The 22,192-nt window shown below is 37.6% G+C and overlaps 1 protein-coding gene across 8 annotated transcripts in view; it reads right to left on the reverse strand.

Moving 5' to 3' along the window:
- golga2 (golgin A2) overlaps positions 1-6,819 on the reverse strand; it is a 42,593-nt gene extending 35,774 nt beyond the window's left edge. For 3 of the 8 annotated variants that reach the window (XM_077222477.1, XM_077222475.1, XM_077222472.1), the window contains exons 1-2: positions 6,697-6,803; positions 1,137-1,256 (exon numbers count right to left, since the gene is read on the reverse strand). In XM_077222477.1, the coding sequence (XP_077078592.1) occupies positions 1,137-1,256; positions 6,697-6,744 (168 nt within the window). In that variant the 5' untranslated portion in view covers positions 6,745-6,803. Of the gene's footprint in view, positions 1-15; positions 100-1,136; positions 1,257-6,696 lie in introns of all 8 variants that reach the window. The other 5 variants (XM_077222474.1, XM_077222470.1, XM_077222473.1 and 2 more) reach the window with 4 other exon arrangements.
- Between the last annotated feature and the right edge of the window lie 15,373 nt (positions 6,820-22,192).

Below are 22,192 nucleotides of genomic sequence, written 5' to 3' on the forward strand. Positions count from 1 at the left end.
GTGTGTGTAGCTCACCTGACTGTTGTTGACACATGGAGGCTGAGACACTCCATTAGTCAGACTAAGATCAGACACCATAACTTTGAGAATATTCTCAATCTACAGGGGAAGGAGAGGCAGACGGGTAAAGGAGAAGGAGTGAGAGAGGAGGAAGTAGTGGTAAGAAAGTGATAAAGGAATCAGGAAAGACTAGATGAAGGGTTAGTAGTGCCTGAGCCAGATTAACCAGCCATTATATGCAAAACAGACTATTCAAGTTATCCGAATATTTTGAATAGTGTTACTATTTTTAGTTTTTAGATATTAATTATAATATGTTGTTAATTGAATATATTAAAGTCATCATTTAAATTCTCTATAATGACAAAAGTATAAATTAATATATTTAATTAAATGAACCCCAATACAGCAAAATATAAATATATAAAAATATATACAATTTGTTGTACTGATTTTACTTAAATTGTATTACATGCAGTTCAATATTTGTATTTATTTAAGTAATTATGCTCAGTTATAGTTATTTCCAGTTAGATAGTAATTTTAATGCTTTAACTCAAAATATTATTAATAATAAAAAAACTAATTCAGCTGTATTAACAACAACGTGTTAATTATACAATATCAAAAAGTTTGTTGCCAAGAAGACATTTCTAATTTTATTATCTAAAATGTATATATATATTTTTTCCCCAGATTTATTTTAATTAACAAAAAATGTTAATAGCTGTAGTTAACAGTGATAACCCTAGATAGGACTCTGCATTTAATCTCTGAATAATGACTGTTTACTATTGTCATTGAATTGAACTCTCTTACTTTCATGTTTTATTACTGTAAATCTGCATTGAGCACAATCTGTACTGTATAAAGCTCTATATAAATAAAGGTGACTTGGCTTGTAATTACTGGCTGTTCTGTAAAAACAGCAGGACTAAGCTAAAACAGTCCCTGGTGAAGAGGAAATATAATCATCATATGCAAAAACGACTGATTAGATCCTGAAACGAGGATTAATTCCTGCCGTGGGAAAGTGCCACTAACTGATCAGTCAAAAAACAACCAAATCCCGACAAAAGCAAACACAGTCAACATTCAGTCCCATCCGCACTGGTGTCACACAGTGATCGACTCACGCTGTCTGGAGAGCGTCTGCCTGCAGGTCCATCCGTCTGATCACCTGCTTTCACTTTCCTCTTCTTCTTTAGTCCAGCACTCACTGTGGATGGGACAGTCTTCTGTTGAAACTCCTTCAGCTGCGGAACGACAGAACAGGAACGTTAAAGGGATAGTTCACCCAGAAATTAAAATTATGATTTATTCACCCATAAGCCATCGTCATAAGCCAGACGAATACAATCTGAGTTATATTAAAAAATGTCCTGGCTATTCAAAGCCTTATAATGCGAGTCAATGGGTGTATATTTTTGGAAGTCCATCAGAACCTATTCATCCGTGATTAAAGTGCTCCACAGTCTTTATAAAGGCCTTCTGAAGTGAAGCCAGTGTAAGAAAAATATCAATTTTTTAAACTTTATCGACTAAAATAACTAGGTTCCGGCAGGCGGCCTACGCAAGTCGACTTATGGCACAAGAGAAACACACAGACTTTGATTTAGTGTTTGATATCAAATAAAAGCTACAGTATTAGTCATACACTCACCTAAAGGATTATTAGGAACACCATACTAATACTGTGTTTTGATCCCCTTTCGCCTTCAGAACTGCCTTAATTCTACGTGGCATTGATTCAACAAGGTGCTAAAAGCATTCTTTAGAAATGTTGGCCCATATTGATAGGATAGCATCTTCCAGTTGATGGAGATTTGTGGGATGCACATCCAGGGCACGAAGCTCCCGTTCCACCACATCCCAAAGATGCTCTATTGGGTTGAGATGTGGTGACTGTGGGGGCCATTTTAGTACAGTGAACTCATTTTAATGTTCAAGAAACCAATTTGAAATGATTCGAGCTTTGTGACATGGTGCATTATCCTGCTGGAAGTAGCCATCAGAGGATGGGTACATGTTGGCCATAAAGGGATGGACATGGTCAGAAACAATGCTCAGGTAGGCCGTGGCATTTAAACCATGGCCAATTGGCACTCAGGGGCCTAAAGTGTGCCAAGAAAACATCCCCCACACCATTACACCACCACCAGCAGCCTGCGCAGTGGTAACAAGGCATGATGGATCCATGTTCTCATTCTGTTTACGCCAAATTCTGACTCTACCATCTGAATATCTCAACAGAAATCGAGACTCATCAGACCAGGCAACATTTTTCCAGTCTTCAACTGTCCAATTTTGGTGAGCTCTTGCAAATTGTAGCCTCTTTTTCCTATTTGTAGTGGAGATGAGTGGTACCCGGTGGGGTCTTCTGCTGTTGTAGCCCATCCGCCTCAAGGTTGTGCGTGTTGTGGCTTCACAAATGCTTTGCTGCATACCTCGGTTGTAACGAGTGGTTATTTCAGTCAAAGTTGCTCTTCTATCAGCTTGAATCAGTCGGCCCATTCTCCTCTGACCTCTAGCATCAACAAGGCATTTTCGCCCACAGGACTGCCGCATACTGGACGTTTTTCCCTTTTCACACCATTCTTTGTAAACCCTAGAAATGGTTGTGCGTGAAAATCCCAGTAACTGAGCAGATTGTGAAATACTCAGACCGGCCCGTCTGGCACCAACAACCATGCCACGCTCAAAATTGCTTAAATCACCTTCCTTTCCCATTCTGACATTCAGTTTGGAGTTCAGGAGATTGTCTTGACCAGGACCCAGGGAACTACACTGCGACCAAAATGGTCGCATATGCGACCTTTTGAAATGCCATTGCGACCCTAATTTTTAATGGGTCGCAAATGTATCACTGATTATTTTTGTACCTATGTTTTTAGGCAATATGCTATGCTTTACTATGAGCATTTATTAAAACAGAAATGTGTATTTTAAGAATACGTTTTATAACGTGCTCTGAGCATTCAACACATCAAGTTGGCTTCAGCCCCGCGACCGTTACTTAGATTAAAACGTACCATTGTATCAGTGCTGCGCGAGCTCTCTCTCTCAGAAACACGGACGCGCGCACACAGAGAGAGAGAAGATAATTGTAAAATGAAAATTGGCTATAGTTTAAATTTTGTTCTTGCTTGTTTTTTTTCTGTCAAAATGTCAGAAAGCATTTTGTATTATCCATCCGTGTTTTTAAAATTCGTTAAATGACGGCCGTTTTACTGCTAACACAGTCCTCATTATAGGCCTATGTCGGATTCATTTAACTTATACTTGATATTATTTTTATAATAAGTGATTTGTTATGCTATTATTGGACTTCTTTCTATTCATTGTCAACTGTTTTCTATAAATATGTTTGTATTGGCTAACATTTATTCAGCTAATGCGTGTCCTGTTTAAAATGTGCAATGTTCAAACGCAAAGACAGCACATCACAAATAGAAGCCGTTTTCCCTGGATATTGGAATAATAAATACAACACTTTTTTTTTTCAGCATTTTTTTTTTACTCTTTTCTAGGGGTTTCTTAATTTTAGACAAGTTGACCAGCACACATTATATGCAATGCAATATAATGCATGCGTGTCCTATGTGTGACATATTTTGCACACAGGTAAAGGTGCCCAATATCAGTCATTTCTAAAGTAAAAAAAAGAAAAGAAAAGTGTTTTTAAAAATATCTCTTTATTTGATTATCAGTAAATTTGTTTTCTATACAGAGATATCGACCATAACAGCAATATTAATATCGGTTATCGGTATCGGCCACAATTTTCACATCGGTGCATCACTACTTACGAGTTCACGAGTCTGCCCATCTGTGCAAACCATAGCATGTTGAAATCCATTTTGCTCTTTATTGTGTACAGTATTTTCTATTGCAGTAAATCTATCCCAACCAATGTTAAAGAAAACAAAAACAAGGCGGCATGTGGTTTAAAACATGGCAAGCAAAATAAAAAGCACATCTGTATGCAATACAGTTTCATTATTGTTCATTATTATCCAGAGCGGCTTACTATAAATAATTTGTGCGACCAAATCATATTTTGCGCTAGTAACTGAAAAAGTTAGTAGTGCAAGTGCCACCAGTGGAAAAGGTTAGTGTAGTTCCCTGCCAGGACCACACCCCTAAATGCATTGAAGCAACTGCCATGTGATTGGTTGATTAGATAATTGCATTAATGAGAAATTGAACAGGTGTTCCTAATAATCCTTTAGGTGAGTGTATATGAGTGCAGATATAGGACAGGAATAATTCACTTTTCACAACAAAAGAATGTAAAGCTTCCTAAAAATGGAGGGTTAGTATCGTTAATTAAAACTATTAAAAGCTTTTCTGTTAACTGAAATAATCTGAAATAAAGTAAAATATAAATATTAGCTGAAAAACTTAAACTAAACCAAAATAAAAAATGTTGCCTTAGCAATTAAGTTTAAGTTGAAGCACTCAAATAATTAACTGGAGTGGGAATAAATATAAAATTAAATTAAAATAAATTAAACCTAAATAGCAATATTTAAAGAAAAAAGCACATAATGAAATTACAAAAAAAAATGACAAATTTAAAAATAAAAGCCAATTCAAAATATTAATAAAACAACACTAATAAAACTGATCCAAACCAAACACTGTTTGCTCCATTTACACAAGCACCAAAACACTGCTGATTACAATTAGTGAGCAAAAATGAGAAGATAAGTGAAAGGATCATGCGGCTTTTTATTTGATATTGTTTTATATAATCTGCCTTTCTGCTGTTATCTCGGGACGCTAGTCCCGAGGTAAATAGCGTTCGTCAGCTCCAGTTTGTATCCAGCCTCTCACGGAGACTTCAGATGCCCCAACGCCTGTGAAGAGACGACTCGACGCCTGTGAAGAGACGACTCAAAGCCGGCGATATGTTATGCCATAAATTAATACTTGATTAACTAACTGTATTTTTCTATGTACATTTCCGAAATGCACTTTCTGTAAAGCTGCTTTGAGACAATGTGTATTGTGAAAAGCGCTATACAAATAAATTTGAATTGAATTGAATTGAATTGAAAAATGCAATGACAACAGACATTACACTATAAAAATGATTAAATAATTGGGGAGTGAAAATACTTTTCTAGTCTTTCTACTTTAATTTGACGTGTCACATGCCATTTCTTTGTAATTAATAGTGAAATTTACTAGCAATTCTGTTGTGAAAAGTATTTCTACACAAATAATTTGTTCATTGTGATTGTGACTGATACTCTTTGGCTGCTGTTGAACTAAATCCAGCATCAATGCACCAGTGCCACTGACAGGCAGTAACTACTCCAGTCAATAATCTGTCCTAATTCTGACAGAGTTTAAACACACTGGCTTGAACTCATTCTTCAAAACTAAATCAAGATAACTAAATCAAGTTCCACAGTACCAGTGACGCTACAGATACGGTCAGATATGACAAAAAACAAACAAACTGCACATTCTGTTCATGAAGAAGCTCTCATCCGATCCAGCGATATGGAGATTGAGAACGAACACAGTCTCTCTAGTAGGTCAGATTTGTGATTCAGCTTTCATGGGGCACATGGTCTAAATTATGAAGCTCTCATATGACAGAGACAAAACTTAAATTCCAAAGTGTATTTTATCAAGACATGTTGTTGATGTTCCAGGCCAGACAGCAGCTGTTCCTTTGGCCTGCTTAGTTGAGGTATATATGACACTTAATATTCAGTAATACTATCAATTCGACTGCACTGACACTGTTAGATGAGAACAACATCTGACCTGACTTGAGCTGAATAATGTCAGTTTAGAGCTAATTTACAGCAGAATTTGAATTAGTCTAATATATGATGAAGTTTGCATTATTGATTCTCTTTTATTTATTAGTGTGAAGCTGCTTTAAAACAATATGCACTGTATAAAGTGCTATAGAAAAAAAGCTGATTTGACCTAGTGTACATGAGCTGCCTATCTAGACAGCACTTTTGGGCATCATCAAGTGCACTCAACATGCATCATTCCACAAAAACACTAATTATCATAGATTTGATCTTTCATTTAATCAATTAAACATCAAACAATCAACAAAAAGTGCACTATAAGGGGATCGAAAACCAATTAAACCTATTAGTTAAGCACTTTTACTTTTAACAAAGATTATCAACCAGCTGTTTCAATTGGACCTGTCATTTTAACTAGCAGTTAGCAGGTAACAGTTAGGCTAACACTAATTAGCTGATTAAACGAGCCTAAAGTCACGAACTTCACAAAAAAAACATTCATTTATTGTCTAGTAATTCACATTGTTGTTGATGGCGTCAGTTACAAAATTATAAACAACAACAAAACACAGAGGCTAACAACATTAGATTGCCAAGGTACACTGACATTCACAGACAGACACTTTTAGAACATTTCTGACTTGTTAAAATCGTTATAAACGCGTGTAGAGAGACAAACTCGAATGAGTTAATATTCAGGCTTAATCTCTGCTGAATCCCCGAGCTTTCCTGACAGCCGCGCCTGCCCGAGAGTGCTTGATTCCCGGACGCGGGCCCGAGGAGAGGCCGGTAGACGTGGAATGTCAACATGACAGATGAGACACACACACGCTCGGAATCGATTCAATTACAATCGACAGTTGTCTTTTGTAACAAAGAGAGTGAAAGACTACGTTAAATCACATAAATGTACCTTTTTCTTGGCTGCAGCGAGTTTGATTTGCCTGTTCTGGTCCGCCATCCTCTCGCGCAGCTCAGCGAACGCCAACGGCACCACGTCATCAGATGATCCGTGCGCGTGAGTGCGTGTGCGCATGCGCAAGAGAGGAGGAATCCAATGAACAGATTACTACTTACGAATTAAAAAAAATTGTCCTTACGAATTTTAGTCAGTCGCTGATTCCAAATTACATGACACAAATTCTGTTACAAATGTAAGGTTTATCACAATAATTTGAATACGATAATCTTGTTGATTACCATATTGATAAAAAAATTAAAAAGAAAACATATTCCATTCTTGACCTAATTTGTTAACTTAAAATCTAAGGGCTTACTTCAAGTGAATATATTAGGTTTAGCCTACTTAATAAAAGTCCAAAAATCTGAAAATGTATGTATTTCCAGAAACAGTTTAATAGACATGCATAGTTAAATGACTCATTGAGTGATAATTCGAATCATAATAATGAATGTGTTCGTCAGGAGATGATTAGATACGAAATTCTTAAAAAATAAGTGTAAATCCAGTGATCAAATGTTGTGTGGCTCAGTTTTCAGTGATAGTCACATGACCAGAGGCTGGTCTGGGGTTCAGACAGTCTATGGTTCAGACCAGACAAAAAGTTGCAAAGCTGGTTTTAAATGGAAACGGCGGTGCGTCGAAAACACTGTTCTGATGACGCAATAGTTGCAACTATGGCAGCGGAGAAGGCCATTCTTTCTGGGGGGTTTTATTTTTATTTTTTAAAGAATTTTCGGAGCCTGATAAAATTGGTATAAATACCTGTTTAATACCGCAAAATACGCTCTATGTTACAGTCACTGCCCTTGCCGTCCAGAATAAAAGAGAACGAGAGGCGGTATTAACATTAAGTGACAAGGCATCTGCATCTGACTCACAGAAGCCAATATATATATATATATTTTTTTTTTATTGAACAATATCAGTTTACAAACCAAATAGGGAACAATACAATGCCTATTACAAAATATACACTTTTCCAATCATATGGCCATCCTAAATGTCCACGTGTGTATATATATCTCATACAATAACATCAAAGAAAACAACATTCAATAGTCATTGTAGACGGGGTGCAAGGAAAACTCACAGAAGCCAATGGCACATGTCACTATGTGTATTGGCACATCCGGTGGCACATCCGGTCTTTATTGGCATGTGCCAGTTTATAGTGGCATGTGTCACTGACATTATCGTGAGTTTTGTGACACACTGACACTGACACCGAGTCGCAGAACATGTCACCATATGTTGTGACACCTCCGACTGAAAGATTAATCGAGCACTTATACTGACGTAATTGTGACACAAAATACTAAATAAATAGCCTAATTTTGTGATATTTTAAATATCGATTAAACGCATTAAAGTCAGTACTATTTTTTTCAAACGTGTTATTTGCGTCACGTCTGTATTTGATTGGTGCCACTGAATGTTCTGTAATACCAGTGCTACTTTATGTTGTTTATCTTGCAAAGTCACAAACTGCCCATTCTAGGCACGAAATAGCCTAAATCTATCATGGGTCACTACGAATAACGTAGCCTATTAACAGTCGCGTCCGTCACGGTGCTGATCATAGACATGATGTCTATGGTGCTGATCCAGTTGTCCGTGCGACACTTCAGTCGCGCCGCACTCCACTTTATTGGTGATGTCACGAGACTTTAACGCGCCCGCAAAGCATCCCGGGCGGCGATATTTTTTTTCACAGGATGGTAGCGGAAGACTCATGAATATTCATTAGGGAACTCATGCCTGTTGTTGTGGGGGAGGGGTTAGGATTAGGGGTGGGGTTAGGATTAGGCAATCAGGTACTGACTTCAACGAGGGGGGTAATAATTTGGCAGGGGGTCGAAATTCGGCACAACACCGGTACTCTCTTGCATTGGCAAATCACGACATTTGAGATTTCTACTGTGAAAAACAAAACTTATAACAAAACTTGTTATTTATTAACAACATAAATGTAGCCTATTAAAACAACGCGTGCGTGTGTGCGCGTGCGTGCGAAAACGGAACTCCTCCAAGTCTGCAAGTCCAAAAACCCATTTACATTATTACATTTTATTTAATTAAATGCATTTATGGTGAGATTATTATATTTTCATGTCAATCTGTGTTTTGACCACTAACTATGAGCTGTCACTTTAATTCAGCGCGTGCAGCACAGCAAAAATAGACTCGGAACGATCTCTGCACTGCTGTATACGCACAGCACCAGGAGCGCATTGACGGACCGCATGCGCGTGCAGTGTGAAAGCTCGAACCTGTTAACATGGGTGCGGGTACGCATGAAAAAGTGCAGGTACGCTTAAGAGTAAAATGTAGAAGTGCCGGTACTGCGTACTGGTGAGTACCGCCCCACTTCGAGCACTGGTGGTAATATAAAAACACTCTCCCACAGCATACTGTTTCTTTTGAGCCTAATTCATAGTCAAATTAAAATGGTATAGTTGTATATATCACGTTTGATCGTATTTTGTATAGATATGGCCAGACGTAGCCTACAGTCTACCAATAACATTAGAGCGACAGCACTACGAACGCCCACAAGCGACTTGAAAGTACAGAGCCGCAAAAGTGGATCAGTACCGTCAACCTTTATCTTTGCGTGATGCTGCACGGACGCGCGCCAGTAGAGGTCAGTAAGTGAGTGTCACACTTTTTACAGTCTATGGTGTAACACTGGTCAGCTCTACACACAAAACCACAAAACACACACACACCATGCAAAACGTCACACATCTTTTGCAAAAGCAAATACTTCCCGTCAAAACTATTTCAACTCTTATAGAAATTGTGTTTTTGTATAGTAATTCTACACACAAACATCTAATGATTAGCCACACACAAGCCGAACTGCACACAGATGTGAAAAATGTAAAACACTCTCTTGTGTCTTTTGCTTCAGTGTGCAGGAGTTTGTCTCACACACACATGTGAACAAATACACTGTGCACAACTGATGAATTTAATGACTTAAGCTGAATAATGACACTATTGGCTTGTTAGAGACGCTTTACGGCAGAATCTCAATTTGTTACTATTGTGAAGCTGCTTTGAAATAAAGTTGACGACTTGTATGCATATTCAGTAAATATTTACGAAATAAAAATAAATGCAAGGGTGAAAAATGTATTTGTTCCTGAAAACATTGAGTTTTGATTACCAAGTCAATGAATTATGTACAAGTGTCACATGATCGTTGGCTGTAATCGGGGAATGATTGTGGCTTTTACAATGCATTAACCAACATGAAATAATGAGACCTTATTGTAAAGTGTTACCAAATAAACACATTTTAAACAAACATTTATGGTCTTTAATTTGCAGCAGATAAATATGTGAATAGGAAAGGCTGGATGTTACAGATGTTGAAACAAAATGTGTTACACAGTGTTATTTTAGTATAATTTAGTAGTTTTTACTAACATTTAGAATTTTTTCTTTCTTTCTTTATTGTATTGTGTGTTTTTGTCTTTTTTCTTTCCAGTTATAGTTTCTTATTTCAGTACATCAAGTCAAACTAAATGAAAAAAATTTTGCTAGCAGAAATAAAACAAGTTTAAGTTTTTTGTATTTAATTTAATTTCAGTTAATGTTTATTTTATTTATTTCAAGTAATGACAATGTTTTTTTGTTTTTTTAGCTAACTATAACAACCCTGGTAAGATGTTTTGAATCCTGTTATCAGATTTCCCAGAATGCAATGCTTTTATTTCCCAATCCCAGAGCCCGTCTGTAGTTCCACCAGAGTTCCACTGGGGGCGATCGTCCGACTGCAAAATGAATGGGAGTCTATTGAGCTAGACGGCTAAATTTGTCTCTTTCACCCGATTGCCGTTGAGAAATCTCAGATTTGATTGTAGGTTTTGCAAGTTCAACATGGGTTATAGGTCGAAAGTTGAATGAACGAGTACTTATGTCCTTTCCATTTCTTACAGGTTGAGTTGTTGTTGCCCATTACACGCTAGCATTCTGCTAATGAACGCTGATTGTTCACTGATTACGTCCAGAGATACCGCTTGGTGGCATCGTGGCATCCGAAGTAGGACAAGAATGTGTGTGTGTATTTTCGGCGTAAAAACTCTTCTAGCGCGTGTATTTACATGTGTCAGATGTGTTGTCGATGCCTGAGAGAAAAGAAAGTGCAGATCGCGAAAGCACCAAAGTGACTGAAGGATTGCCTGGCCGTACGATATGTATGACGCCATGGACTTTATTATTGAGGATTAACCCCTTGAGATGAAACATCTCGTTTTCGAGGGGGTCCTCGAGACAAAGACAAAGATAATACAGCACATATATTCACTCTTTTTTTCCCCCTTCATCTTTATTTAATAAGAAATACAATTTACAGACCCAAATCTACAGAGACTCTACATGCTTATACATTCATCCTCACATTCATACAACCAGTGGCGGAACTAGAGTTTTATACATGGGGTGGCCAGAGGGTGGCCACTGCCACTTACGGGGGTACACAGTACACACACACACACACACACACACAGTGGAAAAGCTTGTGGAAGGAATTGGGTCACTCTGTTTGTGTCTATAAGTGTTGAACATCCAACATATTTGCAGAAAACAAAGCTGAACCACCAAGTAGATAAGATACCGCATGTGTCTGTTATGAACTGCTGCATTTATTTACAAAAAAACTCACATTTACATTTTTTTATTTTATTTTATCTTTTATTAGATATAGCAGGCATCAAGCAGACATGTCCTTGAAAAAGTTAAACAATTTTATTGCCCATCAATATAAAATCTTATCCTGGGAAGATTAAATACAACATAATTCTTTCTTTATAATAATTTATAATAATTCTAATTCTAATTATTTAATTTATAATTATTTTTTTTGTGTTCATTTTTGGGTGAACTATCCTTTTAATCTGGCAAAATCATCTCAACTTAAATTCCTGAATTGGGTATGTGATTGACTGCCTGTGTCTGGTAGATGCTCTGACCTGTTGCTGGTTCTGAAGTCTGACCACACTGACTCTGACTAGCCAGTGGTGATGCAAGGGCTGGGGGGTCTGTTTGCACCTGATCTGCCTGTTAGTCCAGTCATTTTAAACCAAAATCGGGGTCAACCTTGAACAAATTGCAACAAGCAAACTCAACTGATTTTGTATCCTCAATATGTCCTGAATAAGGGAAAAAAAGTCCCAAAGAATCCCATTAGGGAAAGTTTAGAAAAAAAAACAAATATAGCCTATTCATACGCCTATTCATTCTTTTTCTTGCGAGAATAGGGTAAAAAGACTAACCTTTAGATATCACCATGAAAATTACTGAGTTGATTACTTACATCAAGACAAACAAAAAATGTATTCCAAGTTTTTTTTTAATTGTTTGTTAAGATGGACAAACGGTGCATAATCTAATTACGTATGTGCTAATTTGCATAAATACCACAACAGATCTAAACATTGGGTCTAGCCAGGTGAAAATGTCTTGTTGAATCTTGTTGACATATAACAGTAAAATACTTAATGTTAAGGTCTGAATGGAACCCATTTAGGCTACCCATGAGCACTAATACATAAAGGCAGGAAGAAGTACTTTAGAAACCAGCCTTTTTTAATTATTAAGAGATGGGGTTTGGGGCTGGGTCTGTGCGACTGTTTCTGGGGGACGAGTCTAAGGGAAGAACAGGAGACAAGGGTAAGGAGAATGCAGAAGACAAAAGGTAGGTGAAATAAAAAGTGAATCCCCAGAAACAGATTTCGAAACTTTCCCCTAATGGGATTCTTAGGGACTTTGTTTCCTTACTCAGGACATAATGAGGATACAAAATTATTTGAGTTTGCTTCTGTTGCAATTTGTTCAACCTTTTTTTCATAAAATGACTGGACTATGTTTGTGCTTATTTTAAAATAACTCTGATATCTCTCCCTTTCTTTTCATGTTTAATTGACCCTGTTCAAAAATATGACAAATTTAAAATATGATTCCAATCATATTCATATTCTAATCATCATCCAATTACCAACATTTAACTCTTTCTCGCCAGTATAAAAAAAAATGTGGTTTTGGTAATTTTCACAATTTCATGGCACCCCAGAATATTTTGTTGTATGAATATCTGAACATACCAAAAGAAAGAACAAACCCTGTGCTTTTAAAACAAAAACAAAAAAATAATGTTATTCTAGCTTCGTGCGTCTTTTTTTAATGAACACTTGAATGTTGGCAGGTTTCATAAAAAGCAACATGATCAAAAAGCTGAGAAAATCGCATTTTTATCAAAGACTACATCTAGATAAGTAGGGCTGGTCCGAATACCATTTTTTGAGCTTCGAAGCTTCGGTAGTAATGAACATCGAATATTCGAAGCTTCGGCGAGAGGGGGCTGAACATATTCTTTTCACTAATAAAGGCAGGAATCTCTGTGTTGGTCTGTCTTTTTGCATTTTGATTATTTCGAGAACCGTTCATCCAACCGACTTCACAAGGGAGTGCAGTGTTGCATTTGGTGCAATATAGATGGACACGCGAGACGCGACACATTCAGAATTAATAAACTTTTAGTCAGCTACAGAACAGCGCGAGCGGGAAGCAGCGCACCTCACGCGGGCAGGGTTTATATGCTCCGAGAACGGACACTCCACTATGATATAAAACGCACACACACAGGTCTGTTAAATTAAGCAATACTTTTAAGGTAGTCTAATATTTTTCTGACTAACAAATTACTGACACAGTAAAGGGTAGATTTAAATAAAGAAAAACGAAATTTAAATAAAGAAAAAAAATAATTTAAATAAGGAAAAACGAAATTTAAATAAAGAAAAAAATAAATTTAAATAAAGAAAAACGAAACTTAAATAAAGAAAAACGAAACTTAAATAAAGAAAAACGAAATTTAAATAAAGAAAAATGAAACTTAAATAAAGAAAAAAACGAAATTTAAATAAAGAAAAATGAAACTTAAATAAAGAAAAAACAAAATTTAAAAAAAGAAAAACGAAATTAAGTTAAATTAAAAACGAGATTAATTTAGATTGATAATAACGGGTAAAAGGCTAATACATTTTGTTTCTATTATTCTATTTTCCACAATGTCAAAGCAACGCAGCTTAACCCAAAACACAAGCTCAGGCATGCACTTCGGTCCATACAAACTCCGCTGTTCTGCGCTCTAGCCAGAGAACACTCCCGTTGCAGTTAGGCGTCGGTTCTATTTCTAGCATGCACGCATTTTCCGCGTGGCTCGAGCCGCGCCTGAGACGCGTGTTTCACACAGGCAGTGTGCAAACTCCAACCTGTTAACATGGGAGCTGAAATAAAAACGTACATGCCACACAGCTGAGACGCTCACGCCATGCAGCCAGTGTGTCGCCGGCCTTATTCAAGCGCGAGTGAGAACCGTTTCGCGGGGGATCCCAGGTGTGCAAAAAAAAAAAAAAAAAACGAATATTCGAATGTCAAATTTTCAAATCGAATACCAACCCACCGAACGAATATTCGAATATTCTGGTCCAGCCCTATAGATAAGAATCATATTGATGATCAAAACACAGTAGATCGAGTCCATCAACAACCTACACCCATAAAGCTTCATAGTCCTATAGTGATCGCATTATGATATCGCTTGTTGCTGCTCTTCTTCGCCTGCGTTTTGATCTCCTATCCTCACATTAGCTAGAACATTTGTATACTGTAACGTACACACGGCAAGGTACTGTATATGCTTGTATTAGGCCTAATGTAGGCTATTGGGAGCAAACCACCCTGATGCTAAACCTTAAAAGCTTAGGCCTACTTCAAATATGATGTTTTCTTATTCGGTGAAGTTCGGTATCTTGCAACCATCTCTCGTCCTCTGCTCGTCCGTTTGAAAACTGCGCGCGCCGCGCTGCCGGCGAACGTAATTTAAATAAAAAAAAATCAGCATCAGCAACTGCATCCAAGTACTCCTCGCTGCAGACTGTAGCGCGGTGTCGTCACGTATTCACGTCACGTTTGTACGTCACGTATGTGTTACCGCGCATGCGCGTTACGCGGTGACGTCACGAGTCTTTAAAACGCATGCGCAAATTTGACATCATATTTTTAAAGAACATAATGTATTAAAAAAAATCTAAAGTTATAATGAAAGCAGCAAAAAGGAGTACAGAGCACATCCATAGTTTAAACTATGCCTGATCCAAGGTAAACTTATATGGAATTTCAAAGTATATATTGTGTATTATCTGTGTAGTATTTTATTTAAAGTTTATTTTCACATTCTGTTGCACTTCACTGTGTAAATTACTGTAAACATTAATGGCACCTTATATTTCTTATTTTAATCATTCCTCTGTAATAGTTAATAATTGTTTATTTTTGTGCATTATAAAACATTTATTCAAATAAAGTAGTTTGAAGTTAAACCAAATACACACAGTATATTGTCAATCTCTGTATCACATATTATGCATGCCAACTCAAAAAACCAAACTCATAACAGTGATAACCTTTATTTCAAAACAAAGATGATAATTGTGTAAAAGAAATATGCACACACACAGACACACACAGACACACACACACACACACACACACACACACACACACACACACACACACACACACACACACACACACACACACACACACACACACACACACTACTCTGCTTGAAATTCCCCTCCTTCATTGAAAAAACAACTGAGCAATAGCCCTCAACCTCCTTATCGGAATAAAATCCACGCAGGACTCTGCTTCTGCCATCACCTACCCAGGTGGGCAGTCCTTGTATATTGCAGTGCAAGCCCTGAGTCATTGAGTACGGCACCAGGAAACCTTGCTTATATTGTCTGGAAAATGCACTCCAGTTCACAACACCTAATTTAGATAAAATGCAGAAAAAACAATATTGAATCATTTTGAAGAAAGGCATTAACATAGTACATACTCAAAGAAATTTATTTTTCAAAATATTTTAAACATATTACAGGAAGATGTTAGACAAAGATATGTTTGAGTGTTATTGGCTTTGTCTGTAAAGTACCTAAGAGACTTTGTTTATGAACAACATAAACTAGTTAAAAAAAAAGTTTGTCAAGACAAACTGAAAGTTTGAAATAGTTTTAAAAGCTTGAAGTAGTTTTCAAGCAGAACGTTTTGATATAAATGGATAGACAGACAGATAGATAGGAAGAACAGACATATAGATGGATAGATTGTACAGACAGCACAGTGACAACACTGTAAAACTCCCTTGATTTTTAGACCCAGGTCTCAAACACCTTTATAAGAGTAAGGTAAATTTCTTGAATAAATTGCAGGGAACTCAATACATTAATATGCTTTCTAAATGATAAAAACAAAACAAAAAAACAAAGGAGAATCACAATTAGTTTTATTTTAGCAAAATACAAATGTTCAACTCCATTAGCCTACTTTTTAATTTATTTTACCACAAATTTATTTAACATAACTTACAGTACATGCACTGCATTCCGGAATGTAACTTTTATAGTATGATCTGATAATGGGGACAACACTTATTTTGCAATGCATGCAAAAATCAACTACATGACCTCATTAATGTAAGTCTTTCTGCTCTATTTGAAGACATCTTTCAAGCCTTAATCTGTTTAAAGGAGAATTAAGACTTTTACATATCATTTTAAGACTCGCTGAAACCCTGTCATTTTTAATGCAAATTTATATCATAAAACATGTCATAACTTTTTTTTAAAATCTAAAACATTGATGCTCTATGACATCTCTTAGAATTAAAAGCCGTTAACACAAAAGCACAATTGTTAAAACAGCATAAATAAAGCTTATTGACTTACTGCCATCGAATCTCTCGCCGGAAGTGATTGAAACAAACTGCGCGCGCGTGCGTGCGCACATGCGTATTATATGACGATAGTCATACTTTGCGCATGCGTGGTAACACATACGTCACGTACATACGTGACGTAGAGACGTGACGTCACCGCGCTACAGTCTGCAGCGAGGGGTATCTCACTGCAACTGCAACTGCCAGTAGCAAATACAATTTTGGGGTGGCACCCGGGGTGGCCAATCGCATGTCAGGGGTGTCCAGTGCCACCCCGGACCCCCCTCTGGCTCCGCCACTGCATACAACATACAAGAGAAAAGGTTTCATATAGCCTACTTATATTAAACATAGAATATTATTCAATTTTTTGTTATATTCATCCAATTTATTGTTTCTTTCTGCTATTACATTTTCTAAAAGAAGATGCGACCTTATAACATTCTTAAAGTGACCTAAACACAAGCATGATGATACTTTTGTTTTAAAAAATAAAGATTTTCCCTATTAATAAAATGGCATTTATCACCAGCAAACTACCTGTAAAATGACCAAGTACAATAGTTTGAGGTGGTAAATTCCATTCTAGCCGTCTTTAACCAAACTTGCTGGTTACAAACTTTTTTAACAGTACTGACAGACCCTGTGAGGAAAAAGTGCAAATCCTGCCGAATATACATTCCAATTGTAAATTATTTTATTTATTTTTATATTCTTTAACTATTTCCAGAATCGTACTTTTGGGAGACAAACCAATTGCTTGTGTTTATTTTGTATTTTTTGTTTCCAGCCAATTGGAATTGCTGAAACAATCTGGTTGTATCGATACAAATCCAAACATTCATTAAATTGTATTGAAAAATCATAAAATGAAATAATGTGACCAGATGTATCTAAAAAGTCATTCACAAAGATTAAACCATTTTGAATACATATTTTCCACAAAATTGGTTGGTCTCCTATAGTAATTTCAGAGTTCATCCATAGTATCTGATTCTGTATGTCATCTAGAGTATCAGGAGGATGGTACTGGAAATTCAACCATTCTTTAAGTACGTCTTTAAAAAAAGGAGAAAGTTCTTTTAATTCATTCCGAAATATTTCTTTAATATGTAATGATTTTAGTTGAAAAAAAGGAAATAAATCCGAACCAAAGAAATAAAAAAATTTATATAATCTTTTACTGGTAAGCCATTGTCTATGATTATATATTTTATTCACCCAAGAAGCCTTTATCGAACTATTCATTGCTTGAAAATTATTTAGATTTAGTCCACCATTTTCATATGAATTGTATAAATATTGTCTCTTAATTTTATCTGGTTTACTATTCCATAAAATTTTTAAAGTGTTTTGTTCAAATTATTTAACAAAGGACGTGTCAGGAGTTGGAAGGTTTGTTATTAAATAAACAAATTGGGGGATTACCAATGAGTTAATCAATGTGACCCTACCTTGTAATGTAAGTGAACTGCTCCTCCATGGCTGTAAAATTCTATCTACGTTTTGCATTTTTTTATCGTAGTTGTATTTGACAATATTTTTTAAATTGTCTGGTATGTGAATACCTAAAATATCTACGGAGCGATTTGTCCATCTAATAGGGGCTGAACAACTTAACTTAAAATCTGTACCATGTCCCTATTCTCAATATATGGCACTTCTCAAAATTTGGTTTCAAACCTGATATTTTAGAAAACATATTTAGATCTGTAATCAAGGCTTCCAAAGTAGATTGTTTTGGTTGTATAAAAAAGGTTGCATCATCAGCATACATTGTAAGTTTTGTCTCAATGCCATTCGGCTTCAAACCTATAATCTCTATATTCTTTCTAATTTTAATTGCTAATATTTCAATACATATCAGGAACAAATATGGTGACAACGGACACCCCTGACGAACCCCTTGTGTTAGGGGAAATCCTGTAGATAAATGCCCATTATTTATAACTCTACTGATGGTGTGTTTGTAGAGCGTTTCAAACCATTTGATAAAATTTTCTCCAAAATTAAAATAACGAAGACATTTTTTAATAAACTCCCATCTAACTTTATCAAAGGCCTTTTCAAAATCCGCTATAAATAATAATCTTGGCTGTTGAGTATTTTTATAGAAATCTACTGTGTCAAGTATCTGTCTCAAATTGTCACCAATAAATCTTCCTTTTATAAACCCTACTTGCTCATTCCCTATAATACAATCAATTCCTTTTTTCATTCTTGCATTTGGAAAGAATTTTAGTGTCACACAATACATTCACTCTTACTAAAGCTCTACCTCATCCCGGGCCGCCCTGCCCACCAACTCCTTATTGGAAACAAATCCATATATAGAACATATTGCAGTATTAAGATGCATGACAACATTTAGCCCTTACATACACATGTCTATACGTACATATATACATACCCACACCTACACCCATAATCGCATATGTAGACAAAAAATAAAATAAATAAAAAAATAAATATAAGTATCCCAGATATAAAGGGTATAACAAACTAAAGTCCAGTCACACATGAGGAAAACTCACCAAGGTGTCAACAATTTCAGAGGCTCCTGGGGCATATGGCAGCCGCAGTAACGCCGCTCGGCCTGTTACATGTGAAACCGCTTCAGCGCTGGCTTCACGATCGAGTCCTGAGGTGGCACAGCGGCACGTTCCGGGTCAAAGTGACCCCGCACTGCCGCCAAACCTTCTCCCCGTGGTCGGATCCTGTGTTTCTACGGGCCGGAGTGCCCTTAGTCCAGGTTTCCAGGCATGCTGTGGTTTTCACAGATGCCTCTGCCACCGGGTGGGGGGCCACGTACAACGGGCATGCAGTTTCAGGTCTGTGGACGGGGCCTCAACTGCATTGGCATATCAACTGCCTAGAGTTGCAAGCAGTACGCTTAGCCTTGCGTCGCCTCAAAGGGGTTCTCAGACACAAGCACGTACTGGTCCGTACGGACAACACTGCGACCGTTGCGTACATCAACCATCAAGGTGGTCTACGCTCCCGTCGTATGTCGCGACTCGCCTCCCACCTCCTCCTATGGAGTCAGAAGCATCTGAGGTCGCTTCGTGCCATTCACATTCAGGGGAGCTCAACCGTGTGGCAGACGAGGTCGCACGGCTGCCTCCCCTGCCAGGAGAATGGCGACTCCATCCCCAGTCGGTCCAGCTGATTTGGAGTGTCTTCGGAGTCGCACAGGTAGACCTGTTTGCCTCTCCGGACACGACCCATTGCCAGTGGATTTACTCCCTGTCCGAGGGGACCCTCGGCACGGACGCCCTGGCTCACAGCTGGCCCCGGGACCTGCGCAAGAATGGGTTTCCCCCAGTGAGCCTTCTTGCACAGACTCTGTGCAAGGTCAGGGAGGACGAGGAGCAGGTCCTTCTTGTGGCGCCGTATTGGCCCACCAGGACTTGGTTCACCGAACTCATGCTCCTCGCGACAGCCCCTCCTTGGCCGATTCCTTTGAGGAAGGACCTTCTTTCTCAGAGACGGGGCACTCTATGGCACCCGCATCCAGACCTCTGGAAACTCCATGTCTGGTCCCTGGACGGGACGTGGAGGTTCTAGGTGGTCTACCACAGGCAGTGGTAGACACCATCACTTCCGCTAGAGCCCCCTCTACGAGGCGCCTCTATGCGTTGAAGTGGACCCTGTTCGTCGATTGGTGTTCCTCCCGTCAGGAGGACCCCCGGACTTGCCCGATCGGTGTCGTGCTTTCTTTCCTGCAGAATGGGTTGGAGCGGAGGCTGTCCCCCTCCACCCTCAAAGTGTATGTCGCAGCAATAGCCGCGCATCACGATGCAGTGGAAGGTAAGTCCCTAGGGAAGCACGACCTGGTCATCAGATTGACTTTACATCTCAGACTTTACATCTCACAATTCTGACTTTATAGCTCGCAATTCTGACTTCATATCTTGCAATTCTGTCTTTATATCTCGCAATTCTGACTTTATATCTCGCAATTCTGACTTTATATCTCGCAATTCTGACTTTATATCTCGCAATTCTGACTTTATATCTCACAATTCTGACTTTATATCTCGCAATTCTGAGAAATAAAGTTACAATTATCTTTTAAAATGTTTTATTCTGTGGCGGAGCAAGCTTCCATGGCATATAGATGGATACAACAGTCTGAACAAATTAGAGGAAGATCATTGATAAATAAAGAAAATAAAAGAGCCCCTAAGGAAGAGCCTTGAGGGACACCTTTGTCCATTATTAAGGACTGTGATACACAACCATGAAGAGAAACACGCTGTCGTCTACAGTGGGGGTAAGAATTAAACCAGAGAAGAGAATCTTTAGAAAGGCCTGTTGTAATTTGTCAAGAAGCATGTAGTGATCGACCATATCAAAGGCCTTAGTTAGATCTATAAATATTGCACCAGTTGACATGTTATTGTCTAAGGAAGATGAAACATCATTGGTAAATTTTAGAAGAGCTGTAGAAAAGTTTTGTCTGAAACCAGATTGATTTGGAGACAAAATAGAAACATCATTAATATATTTGAATAATTATTTAAATATTAGTTTTTCAAACTTTTCCTATACTACTGATGATAGAGATAGGTCTACTGTTGTTAAAATCAAGTGCATCGCCACCGTTATGTATTGGTGTAACTCTGGCAGACTTTCACATTAGTGGAACCACACAGGTGGATAACGATAAATTAAATTAATCTGATAAAGGAAATGCCAGTACATGACTTCATCTCCAGGCCATCGGGCTCAGTACCATTACCTGACTTTAGTTCAGAGATTGCTTGCTGAACTAGACAAGAAATTATATCCTAGACAAGAAATTATATCCTGAGAAAAGTGGATTTTGAGGGGTATAGCTCCATAGACCTCGATTCATTCTGCACTCGTCCTGTGAGCGCCCTCATATGGTGCCAGAGTGGAACTGCAACCAGATCAGAAGCCGGAAGTTTACTGCCAGTGAAACTTCTCCCCTTATTAGACATTCTCTGCCAATCCCCAAAATACTCCCATTTAAAGAGATTTCTAACCGAAACTGAAGGAGTGGCGTCACAGTCATACAGCAGAACCAAACAAAATATCACAAAAATCTATATACATAATGTTCATTTTCTATGTGATTTTACTTGCTTGTACATTCATATTTATATTTGACATGTCTTATTATTTTATAGGCATTATGTGAATGAGTTTACAGGTGTTTCTTCAACTTTGAACCTGTGGATTTTTAGAAAATAAACTTTTCTAAAAATAGTGCATGTAATTACAGCTGTAATCACATCCAATTACTCTGTTAATCCTTTCCTTATCCCACACACAAACCAGTCTTACCCGTATCCCTCAATAGGCTACTAGTAAATGTGTTTTGCAATACATCAACATTATAACTATTGTACTTATTTCCTTATTTAAGAACATGCTGAAGTGTGAAATCGATTGAGACTGTAAAACACACTTTTCACACGCAGAGGTTATGTCTCCACAACACAGCAAAACCAACCGAAAAGGTCTTTTTGCTTGAGAATATAATTTTTTATTTTATTTAATCTGTTTCTGATTTCATTTCATCTGCTCATCCCTCCATATAAGCTTTGCATTTAGATGTGATGTGTAAACCCAACCCTCCACACCCATGGAAATTACATTGAAACTTTCTATTCTCCTCAGCTC

Source organism: Siphateles boraxobius, unplaced genomic scaffold (assembly GCF_051911475.1).
Source record: "Siphateles boraxobius isolate OS27281-9 unplaced genomic scaffold, OSU_SipBor_1 120, whole genome shotgun sequence".
NCBI classification, from domain to species: Eukaryota; Metazoa; Chordata; class Actinopteri; order Cypriniformes; family Leuciscidae; genus Siphateles; species Siphateles boraxobius.